The following is a 21,835-nucleotide window of genomic DNA, read 5'->3' as shown; positions in this document are numbered from 1 at the left end:
ATGAAGCGCAAGGGATGATTCATTCCATAATAAACTACAACATTCAATATATGAATCATCACAAACATCATTATCAAAATTATTATGATATTCAACAGATGGTCCAGCATTTGATATGTCACACAAGCAAACATATGATTCATCACAAGATTTTTCATGGTAAACATCGCATGAACCATATGCAGCAATATCAGCAGATGATTCAGTATATGACCCAATACAGCATTTATCACAGAGACCATCAAACGGGCTAGAGTGAGAATCATATACCTCACCATTGATGTCTAACTCATGAATTACCTCCTCTTGATCATCTGGAGGAGTTACCATCTCTGTTTCCTGGGATTTTTCATATTGCTTTTCTAATTCATCCCAGATTTCCTGTGCAGTCTGATATACTACAAACTCGACAAAGATATCAGAATCTAACGTAAGATATAACATGTTCATGGCATCATAATTAATCATGTTAAAATCATTTTCATTTATTTGTGCACATCTTCCTTTGGCAGTCACAAGCCAGACCCTCCAGTCCATAGATTTCAAGAATATTGTCATTCTAACCTTCCACATGGTGTAGTCGACACCACAAAATACTGGAGGACTGGAAAGTGACTGTCCCTCAACGAATGGGGATACACCAATGTGAGCCATTGCGATCTTTTTACAAAAACGTTTAAGTCAAGTGCAACCTAGCTCTGATACCAATTGTTATGATTGGTGTATTCCCAAGAGGGGGGGTGAATTGGAATTTTAAACTTTTTCTCCTAGGTTAATATATTCAGCGACAGTATATGCACAACCGAGGGCCTATCTATGCAATTTCCAAGTGCGTAGATAAATATAATATGGAAATTAAGTTATACACATCATTCACCCATAATATACATGTGCGGTAAATATAAGGTACGGAAATGTAAATGAGCACAAGATATGTTATCGGGGTTCGGCCAACTGTGCCTACGTCCCCGCCTCTAGCTCGCAAGCAGGAGGATTCCACTAACAGCTCACTTAAGGGCGGAGCAACACCGTTTACAACCAGGTCAAATTAACACAGGGCTGACCTCAACCTTAACTAGGTCAATTAGCGGGGCTGACCTCAACCTACACGCCTTAACAGGACGACGCACCTAGCTTTCCTAACCGGGTCTAAGCCAATCCGGGACTATTCCAGGGCTAGTCTCCCTCTTCAGGCCCGTGCCTAGAAATACAACCAAAGTGTATTACAATGAAATGGTATAGTGATTGTGCTTTCAAGTAAAGCAGATATGTACCCAAATTCGCGCAATGATATACACCACAGTATGATTCAATATGTAAGCTCAATGTGGTCTAAAATGTCAACTCTCAAATAAATTTACTATCGTTGTAATGAGTGCGTGAGAGTGCAAACCTAAATGATCTTTGTATCACAGGATATTCAATCTAAGTGCTCAAACAAAGATATTAATCAAACTTCATATATTTCAATCAACGAGTTTTCTCAATACATATATGTATATGAAGCTCTAGCAACGTATAGGTTTGGTTTGCAAAAAGGATATTCAATCTTTGTATTCAGCAAGGGATATATGAGTTAACGAACATTGCAACAAAGATTTTATCACACTAGCAAATATCTCATCAAATATTTTCAAGATAAAAACACAGTAGATATTTGAAAATGTTTTTGCAGCCAAAATGCAAATACTAACTTCTTAAGAAATTGCAATGACTATGCAATACTCAGAAGTTTTATATAAGTCTTCTTAGGAGAGACTTACTAACAAAGTCCCCTAAGAATACTTAAGGTTTGGCTCTCAAAAATAAATCCGACAATCCAGAGATGGGAGAACAAACCAATTACAACAAGCACTCAAAATCAACTTACAAATGATGTAGGCAATATGAGAAGGTAAGATTGAGTGTGTGGAGCTTGGAAATGAGTATTATAGGGTTTTGGATTTTCAAAGAATTTTCCCTAATCAAAGTGGCTAATCCCTCATTAATCTTTGCAAATGTACCCATATATATAGCCATGGAAGGAAATATGACCGTTGGGGACCTATAGGGTATTATTAGAAAAGTTTAATGACGTTTAAGGCATTTTAACCCTGTTTAGAAAAATATTAACCACGGTAAAAATTGGACCAACCCGAGAGGTCCGGTCGACCAAAAGTGGTTCGGTCGACCAGGACTCAAGTGGCTCGGTCGACCAGGGGCATTTTGAACTGAGTGGTCGGTCGACCGGGCAACGGCGATTTCCAAAAATACCAAGGTTCGGTCGACCGGGGCCTTTTTGAACTACAGGGCTCGATCGACCATACCGCTGGGAATTCTCCCAAGACCCCTCGGTCGACCAGGTCGTTGGAGTACAAATCTGGTCGGTCGACCGGGAGGTCAAACTGTTGACTCCCAGGTGGTTCGGTCGACCGAGGTCAAATGACCTATAAGGGCTCAATCGACCGGGCCTGGGTCAAATAGTTGACCTAGACCGGTTTCGGTCGACCGGGCCAAATTGAACTGAATTGGCCGGTCGACCGAAAGTGCACCAAGTGTGTATTTCGGTCCCGTATCTACCCAAACAATTCCTATTCAAGTGCCTAACAAATATATGTGAATATGTGTGTGTCCTAAGGTCACTTTGGGGTCCAATTTGAGATCACCGAAAAAGTCCGGTGTCGGTCGACCGAAGGTTCACCCTAAGGTCTTTCTACGGTTCGGTTTGAGCTTGCAAATTAAATCATGTTTGTGATGTGTGTGCTTATTACAAACCGAAGAACCCTAATTACTATTACAGACAATTTTACTGAAAATTATTACAATTAAGAGTCATGAAATTGTCTTCAAGCCTTTCTTGCTTTGTGCACATTTTGATCTTATCATTCTTGATTCCTGCACAAAACTCAACCACTCATTAGATACAATGAGTATTTGTCATAATCAAAACCGGGCGTGACCAATAAGGTCAACAACAGAGTATGCAAAATTCCTTATTTGTGAACGTTACACATTAAATTTTTTTCCTTTTCTTTCTCTTTTTGAGAATATGGAACATGTAGGGTATAGTGCAAATCATAGTTTAAATCAAAAGAGAATTTTATCCATTTCACTTAGCTTCGACCAAAGGAAGGATGTTGAAAGTCTTGCTACATACACTACACAGGTTAGAAGACTTAAAAAGACTACCTTAGATCATTTTTGGTTGATATACACTTCATTTGTTTGGGACTCTAATGAACCATATCCTAATGGCTTAGAAAAAGAAAATAAAGAAAAATAAAAAAAAAAAGTTTGAAGCAAATGAAAACAAGAAACAAGTCAGGGATCAGTTGCAAAAGGGAGAAAAAGAGAGGAAAAAAAAAATCAAGTAGAGGGGAACAATTGTGTATTGGAAAGGGCTACCAATTACTGGGGTCCTAACTAAACAAAAAGTGGGTACCTTTTAAAGTGTAGTGGCGTGAAAGCCACTTTTATACATTTATGCACTGGAAACAACTACCTACTACCGGGGTCTTAACCAATCAAGAAAGTGGGTGCCTTTTAAAGAGTAATAGTGTGAAAGTTGTCAGTACAATGGTTTGGATTAGAATAAAATCATACGATTGTCTTAGATTAATTGGTGTGTTTGAAACCGTTAATGTTTGCTAATGGTCAATCTTGGAATTCTGATCTTCTCTTGTACACGTGAGTTTGTTACACTCCATTATCTTGGTTGTTTTACTAAATGATGTATAAATCTTTCAGTTGATACGTAACTTGGGTTAATCTGTGTCCTGTGTTCCTAAACTCATTAATCATTGTTCATGGCATGTGGTTTTCACAAGTATTGGAATTTTAGTTGCTACTCTCCTGGTCTGATTGCATTCGCGTTATTTGTTAGAAACTAACAAAACGTTAGTTGGGGAGTATGATTACGCGTCAGAATTGCGTAATTAGGTATTTAAATTCATGCATCAAAGATTATAATTTTAATTAAGTGCATGATTATGTCCATTATTTTAACATTAAGCTCGTTTGACAATTTTAAGATAATTATCTTATTTTTGTTAAAAAATTTACAACTTTTTATATTTTATTATTGCAGGAAATATTTTGACATTAAAATTGAAATTAAAAATGTTGGTGCATGTACATGAGTCGTGTGCGTGAAAGGAAGTTGTGAAGAGATTTGTGCTGGAATGAAGGTGCCTAGGCCGTGTGGCAATTGCCCATGCATTGGGTCGAATTGGAAAGGACCAAAGGTGATTTAAAAAAAAAAAAAAACGGAAGAAGCAAAGAAAAAAGAAGAAGAAGAAAAAACATGCATGAGTTGGGCCTTAATGAGGGGGGTGATGTGACCTAGCCATGCACACCACAAGCAAGGAGTCATGTGGGGTTGCCTTTCATCTATTCACCCCCAGGGTGTGGTTCAGGTGGTAGTGTGGGTTGCGGGAGTGCCTCTCATGAGGTCAGATGTTCAAACCCTCCTGGACTCATTTCCGCCCCTGAACTCCTGAATTTACCCTCCTTTTGGAGTTGTGGGGTCAACTTCAAGGGGCGCAGGATTAGTCACGTGGACCGTAAAACGGACACGTGGATACCTGGTGCATAATCCAAAAAAAAAAAAAGGAGTCATGTGGGGAGATTAAAGGTGGGCTGAATTGAGCCCAATAGCTGGTAGCAATTGAAGCAATTTTTTGGGAAGGGAAATAAACAATGAAAAGTCAAAAAAGTGTGGGCTAAGGGATAATTTTTATTAGGGTTTTCTTTTGTGTGTTTTTGGGGAGGGAAGAGGTCAGCCGACCTTGGAGAGCGCCGCTAAGAGCAACTTGCTGCTTGAGGACCTGAGCCACCTCTCTCTCCATTATTTCTTCATCTCTCCCTCTTTTTTATCTTCTCTTTAATTAAATAGTTTTATTAACTTGTTATTTATTTTTCTTTGTCATTTTCATAGACATTTTAATGTGTAGTTTGAGTTATTTATTACATTGAGTACTTTTATTTAGAGTTAATGTTGAGTATTTTATTAGTGTGTTTAATTTGTTTTTATTTTTGCTCTCTCTCTCTCTCACTCTCTCCCTTTGTGTTATTCTAATAATTGTTGGAGTACTATTACATTCTATTTGTTCCATTTTTATTTAATGCCATTGTTGGAATGAATTCTTGATTGAGTTATTTTCATTATTAAAGTCAGTTTGTTCTTTTTTATTTAAAGTTGTTGTTGGAGTTAATACTTATTTGAGCATTTTTATTATTGAAGATTAGCTTGCTTTTATTTAAGATTTATGCTGAAATTAAATGTTCGTTTAAATTGTTTAGTGTTGTCACGACGTCTCGGAGCGCGTGTGCCCCGGGGTGGCGAAATAAAAATATGGTTTAAATTTTCAAGAAAAACAAGAATGGATTCGCCACTAACTTTTTAGTGTGGTTAGAACACTTAATTACTACACAGTTAAGGATAGAATTGGTCTGTGTTACCAAAACTAGGATCGGGAGTTCAGTTAAGCGAGAAGAAGGTACGTATAGTGACCCGAAGAATAATTGTTTTTTAATAATAAAGAGGGAGGAAAATGGAAACAGGAACAGAAGGAGGTAATAGACATCGTCGACGAACGCTCCACATTCGTCGACAACATCGCACTTTGGAGGTAATAATAATTTCAAGAAATTTTTGAGGCCTCATCGACGAATACAGAGGTTTCTTCGACGAGGGTTCTTCGCGTTCATCGACGACATCACACTTTGTAGGTAATAATAATTTCAAGAAATTTTCAAGCCTCGTCAACGAATACAAGGGTTTCGTCAACAAGGGTTCTTCAGGACCTCTCGACGAGGTTCTGTCTCGTCGACAAGAAAACACCGAGAGAAGAATTTGGGCTACTCTAAATTTCGTCGACAAAGGGTAAGGTTCGTCGATGAAATTACTTAAGGACTCGTCAACGAGATGACGTGGCTCGTCAACGAAGCCCACAATATAAATAGCCCTAAACTCATTTTAATCACATAAAATCAACGCCGCTCTGTTCTCTCTCTCTCTCTCCTACGGCCTCTCCCTCTTCTCTCTTCGATTCTAGCCCCGTTTGTCACCGGATCGACGATCTAAGGCCACCACGACGTTCTTGGCAGAGTTCTCTTTAAGTTTACTAGAGCGGATCGTTGGTATAACGAAGTTGGAATTCATCCCAAATCTAGGGTAAGGTCTTTCATTCGGAATTTGGCTTTCTAGCAGTTGTAGAAAATGTTGTAGATGTTGAAATAGTGACATTTTGTTCTAACGAAAATTATTTTCAGGGTGTCGAGTAGGAAACCCTGCGGGTGTAGGATCCGTCTCAGTAAGGGATTTTAGCAGGAGTCAGGTAAGGGAAATATGTTATGCTAGGCAATTTTACTATGTTTCAGTATAAACTATACGTTTTTATCAGATGATTATTCACGATAAAAATTTATACAGTTTATCATTTATGTACAATATGTTTAAAATTACTGTGTGGCTTGAGAATATGGGTATAGTAAAGAAACATGTTTTACAGTATTTTTCAGAATATACAGCCAGTGGTTATGTTTTATAGTAATTACAGAATACCATGATTATATAGTTTTCAATACCATGATTATATAGTTTTTAGTACTATGATTATATAGTTTTCAGTACCATGATTATACACTTTTCAATACCATGATTATATAGTTTTCAATACCATAACTTACAGATTACAGTTCAGTTCAAAAATACAGATGATACAATTACAATTTACTACAGTGTCATGGTTAATACAGTTATTACAGAATCATGGTAAAACAATTAGTTGAATATATAAATATATTATATAGTATCAGACCCTGTTGGACCATAAAGCAAAGCACGATACCATAGCTACAAATATTCAGTTCAGAGTGCAACCACCTACTCAAATAATACGTGGTAGTAGTAGGTCGATCGTATAGTACCTTGACATGGACAGGCTCCCCATCAGATATGAGTTGAGGAGGGCAGATCAGACTGAGGGAGTATAATGTTTTACCCTAGTCGGCCAGCCAGGATAGATCCCGCCTACGGGCCACACAACCCTGTCATGAGGGGTTAAATCATGACACACAGTTATCCACAGGGAAATTTTCAGTTATTATTATGTATATACAGATTTGTAGAGACATAGAATATACTTATGTACATTAGAAGTATTTTGACTAGTAACCTAAAATTACAGATATGTTAAGCAATATGGAATTGGTGGTGGTTTATGTTATTGGTATATTATTCATAGATCTAGTTATACATGATTATATAGAAACATATTTTCATAGTATTGTAACTCATTTGCCACACACTAGTAATAGCATATTTCATCTTACTGAGCGTTGGCTCATTCCAATTACTTTAACATTTTTTAGGTGATCCAGGTAGGCGAGCAGATCAGGCTCCCAGATAGAGGGGTCTCAGTATTGCCCTGATATTAGAGTGAGTATTTTTGGGAGTATTTTTGTAAAGCCCTAGCCAGTTAAGGATATTTCTGGGGAACAGTTATATATATGTATATTTTGGGAAATAATTTAGCATTCTAGTATTGTATATAATTACATATGGTTATGTTTATTTGATTTATGCTTCTCGATGCTTAGGTTGATGATTGGGTTTAATCCAGTGTGGTATCAGAGCATTTTAAATGTTATAGTATACAAAAAGAAAAAAAAAATTAGTTTAAATAGCAAGTCATTACAGAAACACTAGGTCGAATGAAACCTCTGTCCAGTAATTCCTACAATTGCTCCTTTAACTCTCGAAGTTTCACTGGAGTCGTCCAGTATGGAGCTTTAGAGATCGGTTCTTTTCCAGGCAGCAACTCTATCGCAAACTCCACCTCACGATTTGGAGGTAAACTAAATCAATCATCTGGAAACACATTTGGGAACTCGCTGACCACCTGAATATCCTCTAGTCTCAACTCATCCCACGACGGTTCCTTCACACAAGTTAGGTACCCCTGACACCTGTCCAAGAGTAGCCTTCTCGCCTGTAATTCCGATAGAATTTGTGGCATCGAACGCACACACGATCCCACGAATTCATATTCCTGCTCCCTAGGAGGTCTAAACATTACTACCTTCCTACGACAGTCGATCACAGTGTAACTAGAGAACAACCAATCCATCCCTATAATGATATTAAACCCCGACATGTCGTATACCACAAGATGCGCCGGTAGCAGCTTCCCCTAAATTACCACTAGGCAATCTTCTAACATTTTCCTACAGAATGATACACTCCCAGATGGTGTAGTAACAGATAACACCTCGTTCATGACTCGGGTCTCAAACCCACACCGTCTCACACAATTCACAGATACAAAAGAATGGGTTGCACCCGAATAAAACAAAACAAAAGTCTTATTCGAAAGCAATAATAAGGTACCTATCACCACGTTCCCTGCATGCTCAGCGTCTGCTGAAGTAAGAGAATATACTCTACCCGGATCTGTATTCATTTGAACGGTTCCCCGAGGTATCTGGTTGCTCCTTCGGTTACACTAGATACAGGCACGTCTCGCTTCGTTGCATGACAATCGCGAGCCATATGACCTGGCTGGCCATAGTTGTAGCAGTTACCCTCGAAAGATCGGTACTCACCCTCGTGCCATCTGTGGTATCTGACACAACGATCCCTAGTTTTGCTCCCTTGGGAACTCTGGCACTCGATATTCTGATGGTAACTCGAGCCCTTGCTTCTTTTCTTCCACAATCCCTGAGAAGATCTTGTTTAAGAACCAGAAGGTATTGTCCTCTTCCTCGATTCTTGATCCACCTTATCCTCTCGGATACCAATCTCAATCACCGTGGCTTTATCCACCAATATCAAGAACTCGCGGATCTGAAGCATGCCCACTAGTCTGCGGATATCCTTCCTCAAGCCCTTCTCGAACCTTCGATTCTTCTCATACTCGCTCGAGATCAAACATGATGCAAACTAGGATAGCTATATATACCGAGCCGCATACCCCCTGTACTGTCATACTCCCCTAAGTCAGAGTAGAAAACTCATCCGCCTTCGCATCACGTACAGAAGCCGGGAAGTATCTGTTGAAGAACACCTCCTTGAAACGGCTCCATGACATCTCCTCAGGACCGCCCCTCTGCTTCTCCAGCAGATTCACCGCAGTCCACCATCGACCCGCCTCCCTAGGTAGCTGGAAGGTAACATCGAGGAATCGCTGCCTATCCGTGTAGTGCAAGACTTCTAGAATCCTCTCAATCTTCTCCACTTAGTCCTCTGCTACCGTTGGGTCAGGTCCTCATGAGAACGTCAAAGGATGCATGCGTGTGAACCTCTCAATGGTGCACCTCACAACGGTAGGAGAGCGCTCGCATCTCCTCACATTCCACTCGATCTCCCGTAATACCCGCCTCGTCAAATCTCAAGGCACAGAAGGAGACTCATCACTAGCAGTCTCCTAGGAGCCACTTCTCAGGTCATTATCCTTGGGCTCCATTCTGCAGCACAATAGGAATCTATCAGTATCCCTACAACACATATAGTTAAGACAATGATCTATACTAATCGTGTTAACTACCCCCTGCTGGGTCTAGGTCTGTCCTATCACACCGACACGAAAGTCATCAATGATCTGCCCTACTTTTACTGGAAACGTCACCCTAGGAAAAACATGGAATACTGTCGATAAATCTTGGTCTAGCAACCGAACACCCCTTAACCAACTCTACCCATGTCCAACATCCTATACTCTGGTATGTACTCACTGCTAAGCCTAACCAAGTCTATAAGACCTAACAACCTGGTTAGCTCTGATACCAAGCTGTCACACCCCGAACTCGAAAATGGAATCCAGGGGTGAAAATGTAAACCAACCAGTCCCTATATCATACAAAACATCCAAAGATACAGGACAATAGATGAGGGTCCGACCCCGTGGGGTTCCCAGGCACCCTATACACATCCAAACATAACAGAATATATGCAACGTAAAAAGGTCATACTATATACATACAGTACCATACCAGAGTCTATACAAGGACAAAATCAAGGTTCCATCAACTAACGTACAAACGAGTGCCCAATATATCCCAAAAAGGCAACCCATCGAAAACAGTCCTAGCATTTACCTAAGCGTTAACCGCAATACAACGGCCACTACGCTCCCTACACCAGGACGCTAGTTTCTATTACTCGAAGGACCTGTGAAAAATAAACGTACAGTAGGGGTGAGACACCTCATAGTAAGGAAGAACACATATTATGTCGGTGTGTGACATTTGAGTGTTATCATGATGCAACATACACATAGTTAAATGCAGTCTAGTACTAATTTTACACTGTGCACACACGCACACGCACACATACACATGCCCATGATATACCCGGTGTCTTCACACCCCTCGGCCCGGAGCCGGTCTGCGACAATCTGGTGTTGGCCCGTAGTATGACCTTTTTTTTTTTTGGAATCACCCCACTAATCTTATAGAGTTATTTTTGGGGTTATTACAATAGTAAAGTAATAATAAGAATGATAAAAATAATGAAAATAATAATAATAATGATAATAAAAATACTACTACTACTACTACTAATAATAATAATAATAATAATAATAATAATAATAATAATAATAATAATAATAATAATAATAATAATAATAATTTTGTTGTATTTGGCCCGGGCAAAAATATGGTGTCTACAAGTGTGTTAAGCTTATTTTATTGTTAAGGAATTTTTCATTTAGGTAAATTTTTGTTTTAGTGCTCTCACACTCTCTCTTGTTCTCTTGTCACTTTAATTAATTAACTTGCTTAAATTTCAAATGTCATTTTCATATTTAACGGAACTTATTATAGCTGGGTTAATTTTCATGTACGCTCATTTTAATGTGGAGTTAAATTGTTTAAGCACTTAGTTGAGTTTAAGATTTTGTTTGAGTGTAGTTTATTTTTTCTTAAGATTTTATTTAGGTAGAGTTCATTTTCGTTTGTTTAGGTGTAGTTATTTTTGTTTAGGCCTTTGTTTTTAATTCCATCACAAATTATCCAAAAACCTAAGATTTTGAATCTGAACTATGTTCAATAAAACTTTGTTTTCTTAGTTTTGTTTTCTATTTTTGTGCGAGTTTGAAACCGAACTGCATTCCCTAAGGAGACGATCTGACATCTTTGCCTAATTATTACACAACATAACTCCTATACTTGAGATAGCTTTTGAGCTACTCATATTTAGAAGTGAGTCAGATTTGAAATCTTGGGTTTTTGGACAATTCGTTCACAAGCGTTTCCCTGATTCTCCTGGACAGCATTTGCTCTTAGTTCATCTCTTACAGTTAAAGGTACATCTTCTCTCTCTCTCTCTCTCTCATTATGAAAACTAGCTACGTGTTCTCTCTTTTTGCTTTAAAATCTGGGATTAATCTTCAAATTTCTTGATTATTAGGTGTGCAATTGTTTTTATTTCTTTGATTTCGCCTTTTTTAGAAAAATATTCATGATAATTTGTTCGGTACCGATGGGTTTAAGTTCAATCCATCAATAGCGCATTTGAGTTTCTCTGTCATAACCTAAGTTTTTTGTGTGCCTGAAGATGCCATTAAATAGAAAAAAAGTTTCTTAATTGTAAGTGTCTATTGATCTTGATTGACTATTGTTATTTCACATCTTATTTTTCATCTGAGATGAATTGGTCTTTGATTAGTTTGGTAATCACTCTTTTCTTTGCAAATCCAAATATGCTTCTCTCATGGGAACACATATGAATATCTATTGCAAACATGGAATTAGAATTAAACATACCCATAACCAAGCTCCTTCAACATTAAAATATTAAGGCAATCTCAACATTCCAGGTCAACCTATATTTAAATGCTATATCTATACCCAACCTATCACTGTCCCACTTACTAGGAGATCTTGGGCTTATAAGGGAGTTTGGGCTCCAACTAAGGGAGCGTCTTTTATAGAACAAATCCGTGAGGCCAATGGATCAAAGCGGTGAATCTCACCGGAGTTGGGTTCAGATCATATTTGGTATCAAAGCGATCTTGAGGGTACTATCATGCGAGTGATTCCTACACAGAGGTGTCAACCGCTTTGACAAGGACGTCAAAAATCGGACAGGACAACATGTCACGATCCCACATCAGATATATACTAGAGAGATCTTGAGTTTATAAGGAGAGTTTGAGCTTCAACTGAGGGAGATGTTTTTTAGAGGACAAACTTGTGAGGCCAATAAGCCAAAGCAGACAAATACCTCACCAGATTTGGATCCAAGACCATTACATTAACAACACCATTTAAGCAAATCCAACTACAAAATGCAAACACAATGCGAAAAATGAGCTCGAGGCCTAAACCTGTTTAGAAAAATGAGGATAAATTAGAAATTAAAGTCAGGTGTTCCACACACCTTTGTGATTTATCAATTAAAGAAAAGGTCTTAAATTGACATATTAAAAGAGATAAGGATTGTGAGATGGCATATGGGTAGCTTATGTTATCTAATCAAAGTCATGAGGGTAGTCAATGAACAAAAATTAATAAATAAGAAATAGAAGAAATCGTTCGACCAACTTTTTAGTTTTTATTGTTGATTGTGTCACCTAATTAACGTACTGATTTAAAATAAGTTTAACAAGGTCAATCAAAGCATATAGAACTTTGTGTTTGCAATCAGAGTGAAGCTTAGAGGGGTGCTATTACCCTTGAGTTGATAAGGTATGCAGATATGAGAAAATATTGGGTACCAACAATGTTCTGCATCATCATCCTAAATGTTACCATCTGATCAATAGCAGTATGATCCCTTGTCTTGAAAGTATTTGGAACTAGTATAAATCTTGCTTATTCTTTTTCATATCAACAAATGGAGCAAAAGACAAGAATTACAAAAGCCTATTCTATGGGTTTAGTTTAATGAACAATTGAACATGTCTTCAACTGAACTGTGTCAATGGGCAGCTTATCAGTAGGGTAAAAACACCCTTTGTCATTTCCAAGATCCTTGTTTGGCAGCAAATCACAGGGTTGAGGAGTCACACAGCTTGAAACTCCTTGAACATTAGTGCAATTCCACTGAAGTTTCTTGGGTTTCTCTGTCAACTCAAATTTCAAATTGGAAAGGCAGATTTCTGTAAATGGTAGGTCCTTCAACCCATCAAGCTGCCCTGACATGGTCACATTCTCAGCCACAATGTCTCCAACATTTATGTTCTTAACCACAGGCAGTGCTTTTGGATCAAAACCATCATCCGGGTGCTGCCCATATGTGCCTGCCATCCACAGAACGTATCTGTACATTGTGAACACCTTCATCCCTTTCAGATATATATCCTTCACAAACCCTCCCCTCCCAGGAGCTGTCTTAATCCTTAGACCTGACTCTGAGTTTATGGCTGTGATGTCCTCGGCTCGTACGTCGCTGATTCCACCCGACATTTCGCTGCCAAGAGCGATGACAGCACTGTCGGGGGAAATGCAGGTGAACCTTCTGATGATGACGTGCTGTGTGGGCATCCCAAATTTGATCCCATACTGGTCCCAGCCACTCTTCACTGCAATACAATCGTCTCCAGAGACCACATAACAGTCTTCAATTTTAACATTAGTGCAGGAGTCTGAGAAGCCAAAAAAGAAAACATACTCAGAATGTAACCATTTGATCCGAAATGTGGCCTTAATCAACATCCCACACTGGGTTGTGTTTAATGTGAGAAAATATGCAAACCTGGGTTTATCCCATCTGTGTTGGGAGAATCAATTGGTGCTAAGACAGTGACCCCTTGGATTATCACATTGCTGCACGTATGATCAATTTAAAAATGATCAAAACATTAGATAAAAAATGACATTAAAAATGAGGTATAGTTGAGGTTGAGGATGAACTGAGAAATGGTAAAACCTGCTATAGGTGGGATGAACGTTCCATGATGGAGAGTTCAGAAGGGTGATGTTTGAAATCTGGATTTGATCAGAGTAGATGAGCTCAATGAGGTAAGGACGGGTGTAGTTGAGCTTGTCCTGCTTGAATTTTTCCCACCACAAGGAGCCCTGCCCATCAAGTGTGCCATTTGCACCTGTTGATCCAATTTACAGTGTGATTTTGAAGCATTTGGGGAAGAAAATTGGGGGTATCCAGGGAGTGATTAGACTCTGCTTAAATTAGAAGTACCTGTGATGACAACGTCAGTGAGGTTTGATCCAGATATAAGACTGGCGAACCTTCCACCAGCGGAATCTCTGCCTCTCCCATAAGAAGGCAATGGAGGAATGACGGGCCAGTCTGATTCATCCTGTGCGTAAAAACGTCTTTAGTATTGTACATGCCCTGTTTCAAACCTTCTTGTTTGTCTCAAAATAAATGAAAATGTTCTTTTGGAATAATCGGGTTTGCGAATGTTTTGAGTAAAATTTTCATTAGGAACAATCGGGTTTGGAATGAACCAAAATAATATGGCTCTCAAGGATCAAAGTGGGGAACTTGACTCAATTGACATAATTAACATATTGAATATGGCAATCAAGTTTTAAACACACTTGAACACTAGTATGTGAAGAAATGTTTTGAAATTATTCATTTTTTAGGCAAAATCTTTAAATGATCTCTCTATCTAATCATAAAGGGAAATACTTATGATGTAGTGAAAGATAATTTAACCTCAATTAAGGAGTTTGTCAAATAAGATTGATCGATTCAATTCTTTTTTTAGAATACGCACCGGGTATTCACGTGTTTGTTTTACGGTTCACATGACTAATCCTGCGCCTCTTAAAGTTGACCCTACAACTCCAAAGGGAGGGTAAATTCAAGAGTCCAGGAGCGGAAACGAGTCTGGGAGGGTCTGAACACCTTACCTCGTGAAAGGCACTCCCGTAACCCGCACTACCACCTGAACTACACCCTGGGGTTTGATCGATTCAATTCTTGATCACTAAGAATCTAATCTTTATTTTAAGCAATTAATTGCAAAAGCTTATATATAACATACATTCACTAGAATTCTCCAAGTATTTCCAAGATTTGACTGATTAGGATGGCAATACACATAAAATTTTAGGGAGCAGCGGATTTTTTGCCTATTAACTTGAGGTTAAGTCAAAAATATATTTATAAAATGGAAAGTTGTTGGAAATATTTAAGGGCTTTTTAACTTGGACTAAGCCTTCCTTCTTCCTTCTTCCTTCTTCCTTCCTCCTTCATACGGTCATACCCACCATTAATTTCAAACAAGTTGAATAAATAGATTTTGAATGCAATTAAATGGGCTAAAAAGAAATTGAATAATAATACCTGAGATGCAAGAATAATAGCATCCTTGTGAAGAAACAGAGTAAAATGGCTGGTTAAATTGAAGCTACCAGTAAGCCATTTCCCTGGCGGTACTATCAATTGTGCTCCGCCATCTGCCGCAAACTGACTCAGATTAGCAATCGCCGATTGAAACGCCTTTGTGTTCAACGTTTTCCCATCTCCATTTGCTCCAAAATCTGTCAATAAGGCAGTATGTTTCCTACAAGTTATTGCAGGGTATTGCAATACTTCCGATTCCACTCTTCCGATCCATAATCCCACAATCAAAATACTTGCAATCATATAAATAATCTGTAAAAGAATTTATTCAGTAATTCATAATAATCATGAACAATATTTTGACTCTGAATTATTGGTCACTGATCAAAGCCCACAGATTGATATATAAAATTATGAATATTAGAAAGAAAAAAATTATGAATCTGTGATCGAGATTCAAAACTCATTTCACAAACATGGGTACACCCAAAAAAAAAAAAATAGACGAAAAAAACCGTAGGAGAAGAAATTACATACACGAGAGGGATCCATTGTGAATGTGAATGATGAAATCATTGTGCTTTCAACTGCGTATATTTATAGCAAAAGCGTTTTGCATTTAAGGCAGTTCTCCTTTTATTGTAAGTTATAATTATAAGAAACTTTGGCAATTCTAGAATTGTAAACGATGCTAAGCGTGAAAGGAAAGAGGAGCGGTTCTCTACACGCATGGACTCTGGTATTCCCTTTAAAATGAGAGTTGCTCTCTTTAAAGCTTCCATTTTTTTTGGTCTTATATTTTTTTTAAAAAAAAACTCCTTAAAACAATTTAATTATTAATCCCTTTTATATATATATATGGAGGCCCTATCTTAATGTATTAGATGACAATTTATTCTTTACTATTCTCTTTGCAAGTGAAAAGACTAGACAGTGTTTGGAAGTATGTATTTGAGATGTTAGATTTGGATTTAGGCTGACCGGATAAATTTTAATATAATTTTATATTATATTTTATCTAAATTCAATACAATTCCGAATCTAAGGTCTCTCCCAATATAGGGTAAGACAGTAAGTGTGTGTTCGGTCAAAGATTTTATTTGAGAAAAGGAAAAGAAAGGAAAATAAGGAGTAAACTTATTTTTTATGGTATTCTTTTCTATATTAAATTTTATTTAAAATAAAAAAATATTTTTATATAATTAAAAATTAAGAAAAACTAAATATTAATTATGCGTAAAATTAAATATTAACTCATGATTTTAGTATTATTTTTATTTTTTTTTTACTTTTTTGATAATAAAATATGAAAATATGAATTTCTTGATATATATATATATATATATATATATATATATTTATTTATTTATTTATATATTTATAAATACTTTTCACGTTTTGTGGACCTGCATTTGTCTATTTTTGACTCAGTTTGGAGCATGCTTCAATATTATTATTTCAGATTATATTATAATTATACTATTATTAAGATTATTTTTGTCAATGGAAACCTAGATGGCTGGAACCAAATGTACATTATAATTTTATTTTAATTATAAGATGAGAGTATTTCCGTAACCTATTTTAAATGAATTTCAAATATGGTAATCTTATATTTCTAAAAACCCAGATAAACCAGTCAAATAAAAATATTCACGTGATATAGAAATTATATTTTTGGGTTCACATTACCCCAAAAAAACAAAAAACAAAAAAAAGAACCCATAAAAATACATATATATATATATATATATATATATATATTATATACTCATATTCAAGATGTTAAGATCTCTGTAATTTTAAAAGAGAAGTTCATAATAAACATCTGTATGATAGGAAGACTAAATACAGATCATTATCCATCAGTTTATAAATAATAGTTTTGCATATGAATCACATTCATAGTTCTAATAATTCATTGCAGCCAATAAAAATTTTAGGAGGTCCGATTGAAAGAGCCATTAAATGTGTCCCCACAATTTTTAGAAATTTTTTTTTTTTCCTTTTTTGGGCGGTTTGAAATTTGGTAATATTGAGAAGGGGAAAAGGAATTATGAATGATTCTATTTTTTCAATTTGATTATCGAGAAAAATAAGAAAGATGATAAAATATATATTAAATTAATGAATTAATGTTGTAAATGAAATAAAGAGAGAATTATAGAAAAATTAAAGTAAGAAATTTGGAATTATAAAAATTTAGTAGTCTAGTTCTTTAGGAACTGGATGTTACTAATCATTTTTTTTTTTCCCTATTTTGATTGTAAAGCATGTCCTTATATAGGTAAAGATTATATTGACATCCCAAATGTCAATTTCATAATGAACCATTATGTGGCATACCAAAAGTTATAACATATTCTCAAGATAATATGTATGATATACACGTTTTATTACACTTTCCCTTGGATAACTATACACTATGAATATGTCTCGTTAAAACCTTCACTAAGAAAAATCATGTGAGACAAAACCTTAACGAATGAAAAAGAGTACATTATTCATACTTCCCTTCAAAAGTAAAATCAATTAAGAAATGTCCTTAAGTTATCGCATTTCAATGTTATGTACATGTTTTTGGAAAATTGAAGTTGGCAATGTTTTTGTGAATAGATCTGCTGAGTTATCACTTGAACGAATTTTGCAAATGTTAACATCTCCTTTCTTCTGAAGTTCATGTGTGTAAAAGAATTTTGGTGAAATATATTTAATTCTATCACCTTTTATGTACCCACCTTGATTTGTGCAATACATGCTGCATTGTTCTCGTACAATAATGTTGGTTTGTCATTCTGCAATGATAATCCACTTGTCTCTTTAATGTGTTGGATTATAGTTCTTAACCATACACATTCACGACTTGTTTCGTGAACTACTATAATTTTTGAATGGTTTGAAGAGGTAATAGTGATCGTTTGCTTTACAGATCACCATGAGATAGCAGTATCACCACATGTAAAATTATAGCCTGTTTGTGATCGACCTTTATGAGGATTAGAAAGATAGCTAGCATCAGCATATCCTTTCAACACAACCTTTACTCTCTTTAGGTAAAACAAACCTATATCAAATGTACCGCGAAGATAACGAAGAACATGTTTTACTCAATTCCAATGTCTCTAAGTTGGTGTAGAACTAAACCTTACCAGAAAATTTACCGCAAAAGTTATATATGGTTTAGTGCAGTTTTCAAGATACAAGAGTGCTCCAATTGCACTAAGATAGGGTACTTCAGGACCAAGGATTTCTTCATCATCTTCTCGAGAACGAAAAAAGATCCTTTTTCACATCAAGTGAACAAACAACCATCAGGGAGTTTAATGGATAATATTTATCCATATAAATTGTTTCAAGATTTTTTCTACATAAGATGATTGATGAATAAGAATTCCACTTATTAAATGTTCAATTTGAAAACCAAGACAAATTTTTTTCTTCCCAAGATCCTTCATTTCAAATTCTTTCATTAAGTAGTCAGTACTCGTTGAGATATCTTCTGGAGTTCCTACTATATTTATGTCATCAACATAAACTGCAACTATAACAAATCCAAAATTTATCTTCTCGATAAAAGCACATGGACAGATAAAATTATTTTCATATCCAATTTTCAACAAATATTCACTTAAACGATTGTCCCACATTCGTCCAGATTGTTTCAGTCCATACAAGGATCTTTGTAATTTAACAGAATACATTTGTCGTTTTTTGGATTATATGCTTTAGACATTTTAAATCATTCAGGGATTTTCATATATATGTCATTATCCAATTAGTCATACAAGTAAGTTGTTACTACATCCATGAGGTGAATGTCAAGTCTTTCAGAAACCGTTAAACTAATCAGAAATCTAAAAGTAACCGCATCCATAATAGGGGAATAGGTCTCATTATAATCTATACCAGACCTTTTTGAGAAACCTTGTGCTACAAAAACCCATTTATACCCAACAGGTTTGACATTCTCAGGTGTTTGAACTACTAGTCCAAACACCTTATGTTTGGCTAATGAGTCTAGCTCAGCCTGTATTGCTTCTTTCTATTTTGGCCAATCATTTCGATATTTACATTCTTCTACAATTTGAGGTTTAGTCTCATTATCATTAATAATTTCTGAAGCAATCGCATATGCAAACACATTGTCAACAACAACTTCATTTCTTCTCCACATATTTCCAAATTTTAATGAGATCTCATAATTTTTCAGCACCAAAAACACTTCCGGTGTTACTTCTGTGGAAATATGGGATTGTTGATCTATGTTTCTTTTAACCTCTTTTTGAGTGTTAATGACCTCTTTTGGAGTATCACTTTTATTCATTTCCTTTTTCTTTCAAGGAACAGTATCCTTTGCACCAATTGGTCTACCACGCATCGCGTATTTTAGATTCATCAGATACTATTCCCATTGGGTGTTCTTCAGGAACAATCAATCTAGCAGGAATATTTGCAGCCGGAACATGTGATTGAGTGACCCTTTTGGTTGTTGGGAATAAAGAACAAATTCCCGAAACCTATGAGAAACAAAATAGAAGGAAAAAAATAACGCCAAAGAAAATCAATCACACGCACAAGACAATATTTACGTGGTTCGGCAATTTTGCCTACGTCCACAGAGTTGCAGAGATTTCAATATTATCAGGAAGAAAAACACATAGAGTGCGGCGATACAATGCTCTCCCTCTCACTCTCACGCAGGTACAACCACGCCAACCCTAATCACCCGAAATCAATCCCTTTTATATGTTGCGCCTTACGGCCCAAGCCTTCGCTCCATGGACTAAGCCTTAAGATAGAAATCTCTAATTAAATAGGGGTCGGTTCGGCATCCAAATTAAAACACAACTAGGCTCCACAAAAGCCCAACATTGGTGTCTATAAAAGCATCTGACAATTGATTTGCAGCATTCTTCAAATGAATTATTTTTTGAACTTCACGTTCACATTGATTTGTGTGTGTATCAAGATTAGATAAAGTTGGTGTGTTCCAACAAATTTCTTGTGTTTTTAATCCTTTACCTTTTCCTTCTCCAAATGACGAGAAAATTGATTCATCAAATTGACAATCTAGAAATCTTGCTATAAAAAGATCACATGTTAGTGGTTCAAGATATTTAGTGATAAAAGGAGAATCAAAACCAACATAAATACCAAGTCGACATTGTGGTCCCATCTTACTTCGTTGCGCAAGTGCAATTGGAACATATACTGCGCAACCAAAAATTATAAGATGAAATATATTAGGTTGGCGGTTAAACACAAGTTGTGAAGGTGAAAACTCGTGATATGCAGTTGGTCTAATTCTAATCAAAGATGCAGCATGCGCTATAGCATGACCCAAAGTAGATGCAGGAAGCTTTGATCGTGTAAGCATAGGTCTAGCAATAAATTGTAAACGTTTAATGAAGGATTTCGCTAAACCATTTTGTGTATGAACATGTGCAATAGAATGGTCAACACTTATTCTTATTGACATGCAATAGTCGTAAAATGTTTTTGAAGAAAATTCACCTGCAATATCTAAACAAATAGTCTAAAAGGGATGATCAGGAAAACTTGATCTTAACTTTATTATTTGAGCAAGAAATTTAGCAAAAGCAACATTACTAGTTGAAAGTATACAAACATGTGACCATTGAGTGGAAGCATCAATCAAAACCATGAAATATCGAAATGGTCCGCAAGATGTATGGATTGGGCCAGGCCACAAATATATCCTTGTATTCTTTACAGAAAAGATGGAGACTCTAAAGGTAATTTAGATGGAGAAGATCTAACAAGTAGTTTTCCTTGAGCACAAGAAATACAAAAATAATCACCAGGTAAAAGAACTTTCTAATCCTTTAATGGATGTCTATGTGTATTTTCAATGATTCGTTTCATCATAGTTGAACTAGGATGACCAAGATGGTCATGCCAAAGTATAAAACTTCTAGGATCGGAGCACTCCGCTGCATAAAATTTAATTCAACCATCCTTATTTTTGTGAAATATAGGCCAGATGAAAAACTTGAAAATTTTTCCAATATGATCTTCTGGTTTGAAACTGTAGATATAATTAAAAAATATTTCATATCTCCTTCATTTTTTGTTTCAACATGATATCCATTGTGATGTATATTTTTAAAACTTAGTAGATTTTCATCCCTAATCAAATAATCAATTTTGCCACTAAGATCCTAAAAAAAAAAAAAATCAGAAACATCAAAATCAACATCTAAAGGAGACTCATACTTAGCATAAATGACTTCAGACAAATTCACTTCAGCATTTTTCCTTTTCCCTTTTAACAATGTCTTGTAAAGATCAAGTAAGTGTTTAGGAATGCGACATATTCGAAACCAGTGACCTTTTGTTCCACACCTATAACAAATATTGTCATTATTTTGGGATTTGTTATTTTGTTCAGAACTTTTTTAATTCTTTACCCATTTCCTTTGAATCTTTGGAGCACCTTTGCTTTCAAACTTTAAATGATGATCATCATGGGTCCAACAATTTTTCCTACCACGACCCCTTTTACCACCATGACCTCGTCCACGACCTTGAGAAAAAACCACATTCACTTCAGGGAATGGTGTTGAGTCA

The 21,835-nt window shown here is 36.3% G+C and overlaps 1 protein-coding gene across 1 annotated transcript; it reads right to left on the bottom strand.

Moving 5' to 3' along the window:
• Positions 1–12,742: 12,742 nt before the first annotated feature.
• Positions 12,743–15,985, bottom strand: LOC131146848 (probable polygalacturonase). Its single transcript, XM_058096655.1, has 6 exons — positions 15,782–15,985; positions 15,245–15,556; positions 14,126–14,246; positions 13,856–14,030; positions 13,682–13,752; positions 12,743–13,571 (listed from the first exon to the last, which is right to left on the bottom strand). The coding sequence occupies exons 1-6, from the start codon at positions 15,818–15,820 to the stop codon at positions 12,868–12,870; spliced, it is 1,422 nt and encodes a 473-aa protein (XP_057952638.1). The 5' UTR covers positions 15,821–15,985; the 3' UTR covers positions 12,743–12,867.
• Between the last annotated feature and the right edge of the window lie 5,850 nt (positions 15,986–21,835).

This window comes from Malania oleifera, chromosome 13, assembly GCF_029873635.1.
Source record: "Malania oleifera isolate guangnan ecotype guangnan chromosome 13, ASM2987363v1, whole genome shotgun sequence".
NCBI lineage: Eukaryota > Viridiplantae > Streptophyta > Magnoliopsida > Santalales > Ximeniaceae > Malania > Malania oleifera.
This window is presented reverse-complemented; position numbering and strand designations above follow the sequence as displayed.

Bases quoted from the DNA above. Each gene is read 5' to 3' on its own strand.
- LOC131146848 (XM_058096655.1), bottom strand. From the start codon at position 15,820: ATGATTTCATCATTCACATTCACAATGGATCCCTCTCGT. The intron at 15,557-15,781 runs GTATGTAATTTC...ATTCTTTTACAG, and splicing joins TCACAATGGATCCCTCTCGT to ATTATTTATATGATTGCAAG. The intron at 13,572-13,681 runs GTTTGCATATTT...TTGGCTTCTCAG, and splicing joins CACAGATGGGATAAACCCAG to ACTCCTGCACTAATGTTAAA.